A 12,542-nucleotide genomic window follows, 5' to 3' on the forward strand; every position below is an offset into this window, starting at 1 on the left:
CAGGATACTTCAGAAGGTGCATCTCTTCTCAGGGGGAGGAAATAAGGAAGAGCTTGTCTGCAAGTAATTAGTGCTGTGTGGAAAACAGCACCTGGAGAAATTGGCTTGCTTGAGAATTGGACCCAAGTCCGCTGGCTGGCTGAATCATACTATTAGTCAGTCTGTTATCCGGATGAAACCTAGGAAAACACCTCTGGCTAAACCAACAAGAGACATTCAATTGTTTCAGGCTTTGCTATCTGTTTCTAAATCTAATAACTTGTTTCCTAACTCTGCATTAATTTGAGTTATTATTTTTCTTTATTGTACTCCTCAATGTGGTGAGTGTCAAGAGTGATAATGGAAGCAATCGGGTATTGTGCTCTTCAGTATGTACTACATTTTTTCTCAGACTATTCAGAGCCCACCAAGGTATCAGCGTTTTAGAGTAGATCCTCACCCACATCATGATGATGCTGAGCTTGCTTGAACGTTAACACACACACAGAAAATGCTGGCAAAGGTTGGCTGTAACACGTACACTGACTTTGTCCCAGGAAACGGGAGGAAGACCCCAAAGCTGGTGGATCACTGTGTAGTCTAAAAAAGTAACACAGCAAGCCCAAAGAATGGGAACTGTGGATGCAATAGTGATGCAACTGAAATGATGGGATGCTTGGAACACAACTGAAAAACTACTATGAAGTGCACTGCAAAAGAGGATGTCTATAAACCACCAAAAGACAATCATCAAGGTATGCAGAACACCCATGGTATTGGCTGAGGCGGGCATCAAGACCACAAAATATCCTTATGTGGTATTCCCAGAGATGTCTGATATACACGTGTCCTTGGGACCTGGTGGGATGCACTCACAAGTACCAAGGGAGCTGGCTGGTGTCATTACAAGACAACTCTCAATGACCTTTGAAAGGTCATAGATATTGTGTAAGGTTCCTGAGGACTGGAAAAAGCCATCCTCATCTTCAAGAAAGTCAGGGAAGAGGATCCAGCCTCACCTTGATGATGGGCAACATGATAGAGAAAATAATCCCGGTAATCATTTCCATATATTTTAAAACAAGGAGGTGCTCGGCAGTAGTCAGCATGGATTTACAAAGGGGAAGTCGTGTCTGACCAACCTGACAGCTTTCTATGGTAAAATGTTTGGCTCAGTGGATGAGAAAGAGATTGGACCTTATTTTCCTCAGCTTTAGTAAGACTTTTGTCACTACCTCCCACAACATCTTCGAAGAGAAATTGATGACGTATGGGCTACATAAATAGACAGTGAGAAGTGAAAACTGTACAAATTACCAGGGTTGTGATCAGCTTCACAAAGTCCAGCTGGAGACCAGTCAAGAGTGATGTACCCAGGGGTCAGTACTCAGTTCAACACTGTTTAGTCTTTTTATTCATAACCCAGATGATGCCATCTGAAGGGACCTCAACAGGCTGGAGAACTGAGCAGAGAGAAATCCCATCAAGTTCAACACGGGAATGCAAAGTCGTTAGGAGGAATAACCCCATACGCCTGTACAAGCTGTGTGCAGATGACTGGAATGCAGCTTTGCAGAAAGGGCCCTGGGGGTCCTGGTGGACACCAAGTTAAAATGAGCCAGCAATGTGCCCTTGTGGCAAAGAAGGTCGATACTGTCCTGGGCTGCGTTAGGAGGAGTGCCACCTGCAGAAGTGAGGTGATTGTTCCCCACAGTTCAGCACCACTGAGAGCACATCTGGAGTGGTATAGGCAGACCTGGGCTCCCCAGTACAACAAGGACGTGGACATCATGGAGCAAATCCAGCATAGGGTCACTGAGATGATGAATGGATTGGAGCATCATAGGAAGAGAGGTTGAGTGAGATGGGACTGTTTAGCCTGGAGAAGAGAAGGATGAGGAGGGATCTTATCAATGTGTAAAAATAGTTGATGGGTGGGAGTAAAGATGACACAGACAGATTCTTCTCAGTGCTGCTTAGTGACAGGACAAGAGGAAATAGGCACAAACTGAAGCACAAGAAATTCTGATTAAGCGTAAGAAAAAAAAAAAACTTTTTGATTGAGAGTATGGCTGAACACACTGTAACAGGTTGCCCAGAGAAGTTGTGGAGTCTCAATCTGTGGATATATTCAAAACCTGAATGGATATGACCCCAGACAACCAGCTAGAGCAGGGTGGTGGCCAAGATGATCTCCAAAGACCCCTTCCAGCCTTAGTGAGTCTGTGATTCTGTGAAATAAAGCTGTGGCATTGTTAAGGACTAGTTTGTGTGTGTGCATGACACGTACACTAAGTTAGCAATTAAAATGCATGATAGGAGATAAACGATACAAGGTATTGAGAACACAAGGCTGTGTTTTGTCTTCTGTGGCTCGGACTGCTGGAAGGTCTGCAGGATGGACCTCTTGACTTACCAGCACAGAGAACGATGCTGTCTGTTACACTGTGAGCAAAGGAACAAGAGCAAGTCTGTGATAAAAAGTGTGTACGCTTTGGAGTCCTGAGATGGTGAAGAAAGTGAACCCCAGTCTGACTATGAAGTCTGACTATTCAAAAAACTATCTAAAGGAGAGACAGATCCTGGATCCCAATCAAAATACTACCTGTGCTTCTCTCTCTGGTGTTTTTCAATCTGTTGTCCTTTTAATCCATCTTCCCCTTCTGTGGACAAACTGGCAGCAGAGAGTGACTTGGAAAAAAAACATACATGAAAAATTTACATATGGAATTCATACATGAATCTGTTGAGAAGAGCTGAAAGCAGGCTCATAGTGATCAAATCCATTGCACTTGACTGCAAAGTGATTTTGTTGTGCAGCTCAGCAAAATGGAAATCTCTGCTCCAGCTAATTGGAGGCCACTGATTCTGTGGTGTTACAAATAGCTCAGGCTTACTAAAAACAAGAACTTGGAGCCACATATCAAGTATATGCATTAACACAGAATTCTTTCAGACTACTTATAAGAAAGTATGCCTTGAATGGGCCCTACATTCACCTTTACCTGTTTAATCACCTTCAAGAACTGTGCCTCAATTCACTCTCCTGACATGATATGGCACTCTCAAGACCAGGCAGACCTATTTTGAGTGTTGCATGCACGCTTTAAGGAGGACACTGCATTAACAGTTTATTTCAATAATACAAACTTCTGAAAGACTGGAAATTAAGTATTCCAAATGAGCTTTAAATAAAGCACAAGTTGTTTCGGATTTAATGGACAAAGCTTGTTCCCACTAAATGTACTGCCAGGAGGGCTTTGAAATAAAATAAAATAAAATCTAGAGGTGGCAAGTTTGGGGCTATTAGTGTCAGAGTCAGACAAGCCAAGCAGTTCTAAACTCAGATGATCTTAGTATTAAAGATATCTGTTTGTGAGAACTTTTATGTTCCCCCTTCACTCTGGAAACCAAAGTTGTTCCCTTGAGAAGCTACCTGGCTTCTGAGGCATTTGCTGAAGCATGAAAAATACTACAGATGACTGCTTAAATCATTTCCAAATATTGAAATACCTCTATTTAAAATTTGATCTCGATTAATGCTCAAAGTGTAGAATAATGAGAATGAAATTCCATAAGAGCTTCCTGTAAAATAGCAGTACTCCTCTGTAAAATAAGACATCCTAGGGTTATCAACTACAGGTTTATCAAGTTCATAATTCCGGGCTAAACTTTTACCTCTAATGCTTAATTCTACAATTCTCAGAAGGTATTATCATTCATTATCACGTAAGCAGTCCAAATTTTGCTAGCCAAGATTTTCATTTAAACTAAAAAGCAGGACACAGAGAGTAAACAGCAAATGGGAAACAGCTTTTCACTTTTGACATGTCAGGACAGGTCAGTGAAGTGATGGGCTTAGTCCCCGAATGGTCTCTTTGTCCGAGTGAGTGCCTGCAGCCAACAAACAGATCGTAACCTTCATTTTGCATCATGTCTGGCACCCTGTACGCTTGCTTTGGATACCCCTGGGCATGCAAGTGCCAGCAGATGTCTGGACAACTGAATCAAGCTCCTGGGCTAGGCTGCTTAGAAACTGGTGTCTGAGGGTCCAGTGGCTGTACTGACTAGACCTCTGCTGACCGCAACAGAGTGTATACAGCTACATGTCATAGACACAGAGATGTAGGTGTTGGTCTCAAACATAACTCCTTGTTCCTCCACTTAGAATTGCAAATGACTCAGGCAGAAGGAACAGACCACCTTTTAAGAAATAAGTGCAGCACAAGATATGGAAAGTCCCCAAACTCTAAAAATGCACATTTTTGTTCCTGTATTAATAAAGCTAACTCTTTAGATACTGAGACTTCTGGATGGGACAGCGTAAGAAAGCTTTTCTACCTGTTTGGTAGACATAAAGAACCTATACTTGTGCTCCAATCTCCTTTGTTAGGCTTGTGTTCTCTTTAAATCTCTTTGCTGCTCATTCTTTGAACGTTTTCCCTCACGTTCCCAAATTTATGCTGTTTATATCCTTGGTCACAGGGAAAGTAAATCCTAATTCTTCCCCATTCATGCCTTGTAGGGGCACACCTGGTGAATTCTGAATTATTTTCTGCACAGAGAGGATTCAGCTAGAGAAATAAACCTTGCCATATAGCCTTGAGATTACTGCAGCCTTCTGGGCAGTGGTATATTTTAACTTAAACCCTCAGACTGCAGAAAGAATGCATCTTTCAACCTTTAAGCTGCCATTCAGTACCCTTTGGAAAAGGGACCTCCACCAGCCACATTTTAAAAGAAAGAACTTCCCCAGCTCAGTTTATTGCAGGTGAGTATTTCTCCTTTTAAAGAATACGGTCAGCAAGCTCGGAACATGAATTGCTGAAGTCCTCTCACCTTCGGGTTTCCCTGTTAGCTGGCTTGAGCTAACTCTCTGCACAGTGTATTGTTATTTCAAACATGGCTGTACTGTTAACATTGGAAATGGCAATAGAATGACCACCAAGGGCCTCAGGGCAATAACAGCCCTTGATGATCATAACCAGCTGGTAACCATCTTTTTCTGCCTTGCCCCTCTATAACCTCTTCTCCTCCTCCTCAGGGTTGGGCTACCTGTGTTCAAGGTCAGCTCCAGTGTGGCACAACTGTACAACTAGTCCTTGGGCATTTGGACTGAAGCAGCAGTAAAACATTTGCAAAGAAGAACCTCTTAGCAAGCCACAAAATCAACACTGAAGGCTGGCATAACTTACCAGGACCAGTGGCTCTTGTTGAACATGCAACCAAAGGAAAGCACTTCTTTTTTGCAGATTATTTCTGTTCCTTACACCTGTTTTCGAAGGCAGATTACATTTTTACATGATTATGGCTGACATACTTCACCAAGGCTGTCCTCTTCTTTTTCCTTCCACCTTTATTCCTTACTATATTTTCCTTCAGTAAAGTCTCCACAAAGGTACAGCATCACACCTTTCAGCCTATATTCCTCTAAACTCCTAACCATAATAGACTGTTTCTACTTAAGAAAAATGCCTCCCTTCCTAGCTAATTCATTCGACAGTTACTTTACATGCATATTTTTAAAAAGGTTTGACTTCTGAAAGTTATTGTGACATTTTTAACGTAAATAAACCCAAAGAAACAAAAAAGCCAAACGAGCAGTTTTCAGTGGCTGCTACCTGATACAGCTCAGCTGCTCTACTGGCTGCTGTTGGCACCTTGGAGCCTTCCCTCAGGTGGCTGAATCAATGAAGCCATCTCAAAATCAGCTGCCAAACCTGAGGCAAGATGAGAGATAGCAGGCACTTCACTCCTTTCACTGCTGCTGTTGCCTCTATTTGTCACTATGCGCACTTCTATCCCTATTTTTGCCAAACTCCACTAAAACCAGAACAGTGAGAAGGAGAAAGACAGAATTTTTAGATGCATAGAGAATTATTTGAAATCACTCCTCTGCATTGGAGCTCTAAGATCTTTTGGATTTCTCCTGCATTAAGTACCCCCTGACTCACAATGACTTAAACCAGTGGTCAAGTAATGGATTTGTAAGATTTCAGACAGATAAAAATAGTATCAGAGGTTTCTGATGACTTGTATTGCAATTGCTCAATTAAAAAAAATGTATTAAGCAGAAAATTACTGTACTAATCCTTTCAAACATAAAAGCTAATAAAAAAACATACTTTGAAGATCTGCTGGTGTTACTGTTCAGAAAACCCAGACAACATCAGTTATATGGTTTTATTCTCAAAACAACAGATCAACAATATAAAATACTTTAATACTATTTATGTTTAAATATCAGTGACAGATTATGCAGTTCCTTAAATAAAGTGCTATTTTTACAAATAGGTATTTTGTGTTTACTTTTACTGCTGTTCTAACCTCTTAATATTGAGTAGATAAAGTGTATTTTAGTTACTGAAGAATGCAGCATTGCTTTTCCTTTAGACACCTCCTCATGAAACCACTGTATTTTCAACTTGGACTCGTCTGTATTCAGCCAACAGTGGTATATTCAGCTATATATTTCTCCATGTAGAGGCTCTCATAATTCATGGTGATTTTCATGACTTCTTCCATGCTTCTGTTCTTCTTGACTGTGCCCAGATAGGCTTCCTATGGGTTCTTCATCTATAGGCACTAAAAAGTAGGATGAAAACATGAATCTTATATGGCCATTCATTCTTCCTCCTTCTCTTTGTTCTTCTCAAGTCCAAACCACTGAAGCCTTGAACAGTTCAACTCGTAAGTTGAACTACAAAAGCAATCTTTTCATTACTTTCTTTGATGCTTTGTGGCATTGGAATTATAATCGACATTACTTCAGAAAGTTTTGTACAGGTGCAGTTAGGACTAATGTTTCAAATTTTCCTTTGTACACTTGGATTGACTCAGCCAGATCCCAGACTTCACCATAAGAACAAAATCCTTTTTTTCCAGTAGCTACCTCTTAGGAGCAATAGCTTCTTGGGGTTTTATAGAGCAGCCAGGTGCTGTAAAGAAAAGAATAAAATCTGATAACCTACAGCCAGCAAGACTCACAGCTTTACTCGAAGAAGACAGACTAATTCCACAATTACCACAAACAGGTTTGTATTTCCTTATCTCGTTGTTACACCAGACTCCAAAAACTTGACCCTGTAAATTCACTTTACTCATCTTAAGCCCTCTCCTGTATGGAGAACATATGAAAAGTCAAAACCAGGGGCGAAAAGGTCATCTGCTGCCATGAACCCTTCCAGTATCTCTTTTCTCAGTGTGCACCTTTCCGTTTGCAAGTCTATACTGGTTTTGCTCTTATTTTTACTTCTTACTCTGCAATCTCTCTAACTCTCTCCTCTGGATAATTTCTATTTGATATTTTTGACTCTGAACTCAGAAGTGGAAAGCAAATACACAAATCCCTCCCCGCTGTCTTCTACTTTATTCTGTCACATCTTTTTAAATACCTATACGTTTATCTGCAGGTATGTATGTGTAAATATATATCAATATGCAACATAAAATATTAGGTAACGAGAAACTGGAAGATCAGAATTACTGCAGAAAATTAATATTAATCACAGATTGAATGGCACCATATTCCTTTTTCATCATAGGCATAGTTTTTCTTCATCTAACCTGTATCTGCAGAACATTCAACTTATTCTTCCGGTACCTAAACCCTCCCTTTGTTCAGTACTGCCCAATGTCAGAGCATTCCCTTTTCTTCCTGCCTGCTATGAGAACAGCATTACATTTAGGTGAGGGAGGGCAGCTAGAAGTCTACAGCAAGTGGTGAGGCTCATTTTTTTTCTTCCAAGTATTTCGATAAATTTGATATTAGAAGGCAAACTAAGCTAACTGGCAGTTACATTCAACAAACTTCGCCCCCCCCCCCCCCCCCCCCCCCCCCCGAAATGAGGTTAAAAATGCCCTAGGAAAAGAAGAAAATGGTGTCCTTTAGAATATAAACCTTGGACGCTCTCTTTCTTTTGCATGTCATTTTTGTAGTGACAAATTCTGTTACAAGTCTCAGACTTTGACAAGGGAACTCCATGAGCTATTTCCATTTTTCATCACAGAGCTGAAATTTAACACTTCCTTACATGAATTTTTTTAACTAGCACACAGAATTTTATTTCTACTTTTAGGAAAGAAATCCTATTTCTACTTTTCAGGAAGAAATCAAAATTCTCCTATGAAGAAAGGCTGAGAGAGCTGGGGATGTTCAGCCTGAAGAAGAGACGGCTCCAGGGTCACTTTCCAATACTTAAAGGGGGCTTATAAAAAACATGGAGAGCAACTTTTTGCTTGGGCAGACAACAGCAGGACAAGGGGGAATGGTTTTAAACTAAAAGAGGGCCAATTTAGATTAGTTGTTAGGAGGAAATTCTTTGTTCAGAGGGTGGTGAGGCACTGGCACAGGTTGCCCAGAGAAGCTGTGGATACCCCATCCCTGGAGGTGCTCAAGGCCAGGCTGGATGGGGCTTTTGGCAACCTGGTCTGGTGGGAGGTGTCCCTGCACATGGCAGGGGGTTGGAACTGGGTGGGCTTCGGGGTTCCTTCCAACCCAAGCCATTCCATGATCCTATGATTCTATAAAATCATTTTAGTTTCAGTTATTTTGCTCCTTTTTGCTTTTTTCCTGCCAATATAATGTCATATAATACACATGAGCTTTTTTCATCTTTTTGTTTCTGATTTGGCAAGTTTGTATTGAGATGCAGCTCTCCCTCCGTTGATGTTATTTCTTTCAGTGAACCTGCAGACCCATGCCAGCTATGTTCAACCTCTTAATTAACTGCTTGATGACTGAACGGATCTTGATCGAACTCGTATGCAATTAGTCCTGGCAACTAGGTATCCAAAAAGTCTGATTTGCTTCATTACCAGAATCACATAAGCAAAAAGGTTGCCTTGAAGTACAAACAAACACTTGTTGGGATAGCGTCATTTCTTAAATCCAGACTTTGTGCTGCTGCTTGCTGTTTCAGTGAAGTCAGAGTACAGACCAAAGCAGAATGTTTTGTTTCTCAGAGCAGTCATCTTTCCACATGCTTCCATGGGCTGGTCACCTGCTCTAAATTTAAAAGATGAAGCAGCAAGCTAATTCTATGAGGGCTTTTTTGACACAGTTCACTGGGTTATAAAAAAGCTCTATCTTCCTAGTAGTTCCTGTTGTCAGGAACAGGGTGACTAGAACACTTTGGCAATTTTCCAAGATAATTTTTTTTCCCCTTGGAAACTCCCAAAGTGTCAAAAACAACATGACATTCACACTTGCAATTAATTTGTACCAACAGAATTTTCTGAAGGTTACCAATTCATTTCCCCTAAAAAAGAGACAAAGGCAACATTCTCTGTGCAAGTTCTGTTTCGCCTGTTCAGAACAGGGAGAAGAACTGCAATGCCCCAGATCCTAACAGTTTATGGGTCCAGTAGCCACTGCATTACTTACAGGTAGAGCAGTCATTTGTCTTATGCAGTTCAGGTAAGAATTTAAATACGGAGCTCTCACAGCCCGGACATACAGCCTAACCTAGTATCATTGGCAGCAGCCAAGAAGGAAGTGGTCTCAACATCCTTCTGACAGAAAACAAATGTATGTCAAAGCCTATTGTTTTCTGCAAAGAAGAATCATCTCACTGCCAGCCCCAGGGGTGACACAGAACCTGATATACAAAGTAATCTCTCTTCCCACGGTGAACCTTACTGTAACTGAAGTAGCTCAGCTGCCAAAATCCAACATACAGTTGACAACTTTTCTACTAGTTCTTGTAGCGAATATCATAGAGAGTTCAGAAGCAATGACCTCAGAAGGAGCTGCTCAACCAGGAGGTAGCTGAGGATGCAACAAACTAGCAATTGAGTTTGAACTGCCAAAAAAACATCATGAAGAAACTGCAGCATCTTCTCTAAACAAGCCTGTTGTGTGAAGTTAGTTATATGATCATGCCTTTATTTCTGATGGTATTGCTTTTACTTTTTCTGCTTATTGTTTTTTCCTTCTAATGCTTTCTTAGAGGTATAAATGTAAATAATTACTGCTCTTCTCTTTTTCATCCTTGAAACGTTCACATAGATGTTTTTCTTTTTCTTCTGCCTGACATCTTGAAGCAGGTTTGATGAGCTCCTAAGCCAGGGGCAGCAGTAGAGGTGCTGAGCTCAGGCATTGGGAATGGGGTGTTTCCTGGGGAACTGAAGCTAACTGGAAAAATGAAGCTGCTGATGTGGGAAGCGTAGGGAAGTTGTAGACAGTCACGAGTTTGGTGATGGTAGCCAGTCTGCAGACTTCCCAGAATTATAAGCTACATTCCTAGAAAGTGAGAAATTAGTTTCTTTTTCCCCGCTTTTTCATTTCTGAGCCTTAAGGATACGTTCAAATCTCATTTCATTATCTTCTTTACATCCCTAAAGGCTGGAAACTTCATAAAGGCAAAGGTATACTTGCAGCCAATTCATTTTAGGTACTGAGCTTTTAAAATTACTCCACATATTGAGCAAACCACAGTGATAGGTATGAAACAGTGACACTGACACAGTTGGAAGAGCAGGATATTACTATTATCCTATGAGTTACATCTAGCTTTCTGAAAGGGAGAATCATCAGGTGGCTTTCTTGATAATGGTGTTCAGACACAAAGTGCCCAGAAAGGCTCCTAGGAAGAGTTCTAGAGAAACTGGTGGTTGTGGACCATGCAAAAAGCATAAAAATTTCACATATTTTTCAAACACATCAGACGAGGCAGCCTGTTACAGATGCCACGATGCCATCCAATGATTAGAGTGTAATAAGACTGGGACTCATTCCAAGGTATTTTAACCTGAAGTATTGGTAAAAAAAAAGGTTACGAAACAAATGCACAAAGCAAATAATAACAAATCGCTAAGTCACAAGTTCTAGAGGAACTTAAATGGTTAAGCAGCTGAACTGCTGAGTACAGAGTGCAGGTTCTTGTTTAAATTGACAGGTAACTGAGAATTGATGAGAATTGATGTTCATCTTTCTAAGGGTTCCAGGGAAACATCAATCACAGACATGACAGTAGTAAGAGGCAGATTAGTATGAACTATAACAAAGAACTGAAATAGTGAACATTTGAAACTTTGTGGAAAAGAATTTCCTCATCAACCTAATGGAATTCTTTGAAGGTACCAACAATCTTGTAGACAAAAGAGATCCACTTGTGTGTGCAGTTTTCAAAGGCATTTCACAAGATCCAAGGTTGGTTCTTAAGACAACAAAGAAGCCACAGGGTAAAAATGTATCTTGTGTGGATAACTAACAGGTTAGAAGGCAGAGGACAAAAGGTGGGAGTAAATAATAATTTTCCATAGTGGAAAGATTCACCAGTAGCATTTCCCAGAGTTCTGCACGAGGACTCAGGATATTCAACATATGATTTGGAAACGGGCATGTAGATTCAAGCAACAAGTTTTCTTAAGTTATCCATGTAAATAAAAACAAAGGCAAACAGAAATCTGGCAAAAGGACTTCATGAGACATCGGTGACCAGACAGTATGGCAGACAAAACTTGATGAAGATAAAAATGAACTAATATGAAGCAAGGCATATTATATAAAATGGTAAGATCTGAGCTCACACTCAGTAGATGATCCGGGTTGTAACACACAGTTCCAATAAGGATCGATTCAGTCTTCTATTGTAGCCAAAAAAGCAAAGTACTAGAAATAACTAGGAAAGGGCAAGAGAACTGAAAACAGAGAACACAGCTGAAAAACAATGACTGTATCATGTGTAAATTAATGGTATGCCTACATCTTGAATATTTTACGGTATCTTCAAGTCTGAAAGGATATAGTAGAAAATGAAATGAGGATAGAACAACTATAGCAAAGGGAATGCTTAAGCAGCCTATAAAAGTCTTCAATGCAAAAAAAAAAAAATACTGAAGAATAATGTCAGATATCTGTAAAACCATCAGTGGCATGGAGGTAGTGAAGAGGAAACAAGTTGTCCACTATATCTTCTGATCCAGTAGGATGAAGCAAAAGACATTGCAAGTTCAAAACAAATGAAAGCAAGCAGCTCTCACACAAATGTCAAATAAGACCAGATGAAATAGCCAAACACAGCTGTATGAATCTTGGATCTGATTCAGTATAGCTGCTCGTATATTCTAAAACATTACACATTCCTGGAAATCACTTCAAGTTCCAGAAATTGCATAAGGGTCCCATTGCTACTTTTTACAATACAAAGCAGCTTACCTGGTGCAGAAACTTCTTTTATCTACATGCTCTTTTCCTCCTCCTCCTCTGTTAGTGCTTCTGTTGCTGTCACTCAGCCAAATCTACTTCATGAAGCTCTCACACACAAAAACCCATAAGCTAGATCTCTGATGAGCCTCCTTGCAGCATTTTGTCAACTGGTCAGCAGGAGCAACTGTTGCCTCAATTCATACAAAAGGATGTTCTAACCAACTCTGTGCCACCATTACTGTTTTCTGCTGTCTTCAAGACACCAACAAGTTGCTTGGAGACACTTTACATCTGTATGTTTCTTCAGCTCTTGAGTAATTCCAGTTCACTGCAGCACGTTACCAAATCCCAAATATCAGCTTCTGCTCACCCAGCAGTACCTACAGAAGAGGCTCTTCAAGTCTGGGATGTT

At 40.5% G+C, this 12,542-nt stretch overlaps 1 protein-coding gene across 2 annotated transcripts in view; it reads right to left on the reverse strand.

The window, feature by feature from the left end:
- Positions 1-6,151: 6,151 nt before the first annotated feature.
- Positions 6,152-12,542, reverse strand: part of ANKS6 (ankyrin repeat and sterile alpha motif domain containing 6) — a 46,100-nt gene continuing 39,709 nt past the window's right edge. For both annotated transcript variants that reach the window (XM_040549351.1, XM_040549348.1), the window contains one exon: positions 6,152-6,917. In XM_040549351.1, the coding sequence (XP_040405285.1) occupies positions 6,868-6,917 (50 nt within the window). In that variant the 3' untranslated portion in view covers positions 6,152-6,867. The remainder of the gene's footprint in view (positions 6,918-12,542) is intronic.

This window comes from Cygnus olor, chromosome 2 (genome assembly GCF_009769625.2).
Source record: "Cygnus olor isolate bCygOlo1 chromosome 2, bCygOlo1.pri.v2, whole genome shotgun sequence".
In the NCBI taxonomy this organism is placed as follows: Eukaryota; Metazoa; Chordata; class Aves; order Anseriformes; family Anatidae; genus Cygnus; species Cygnus olor.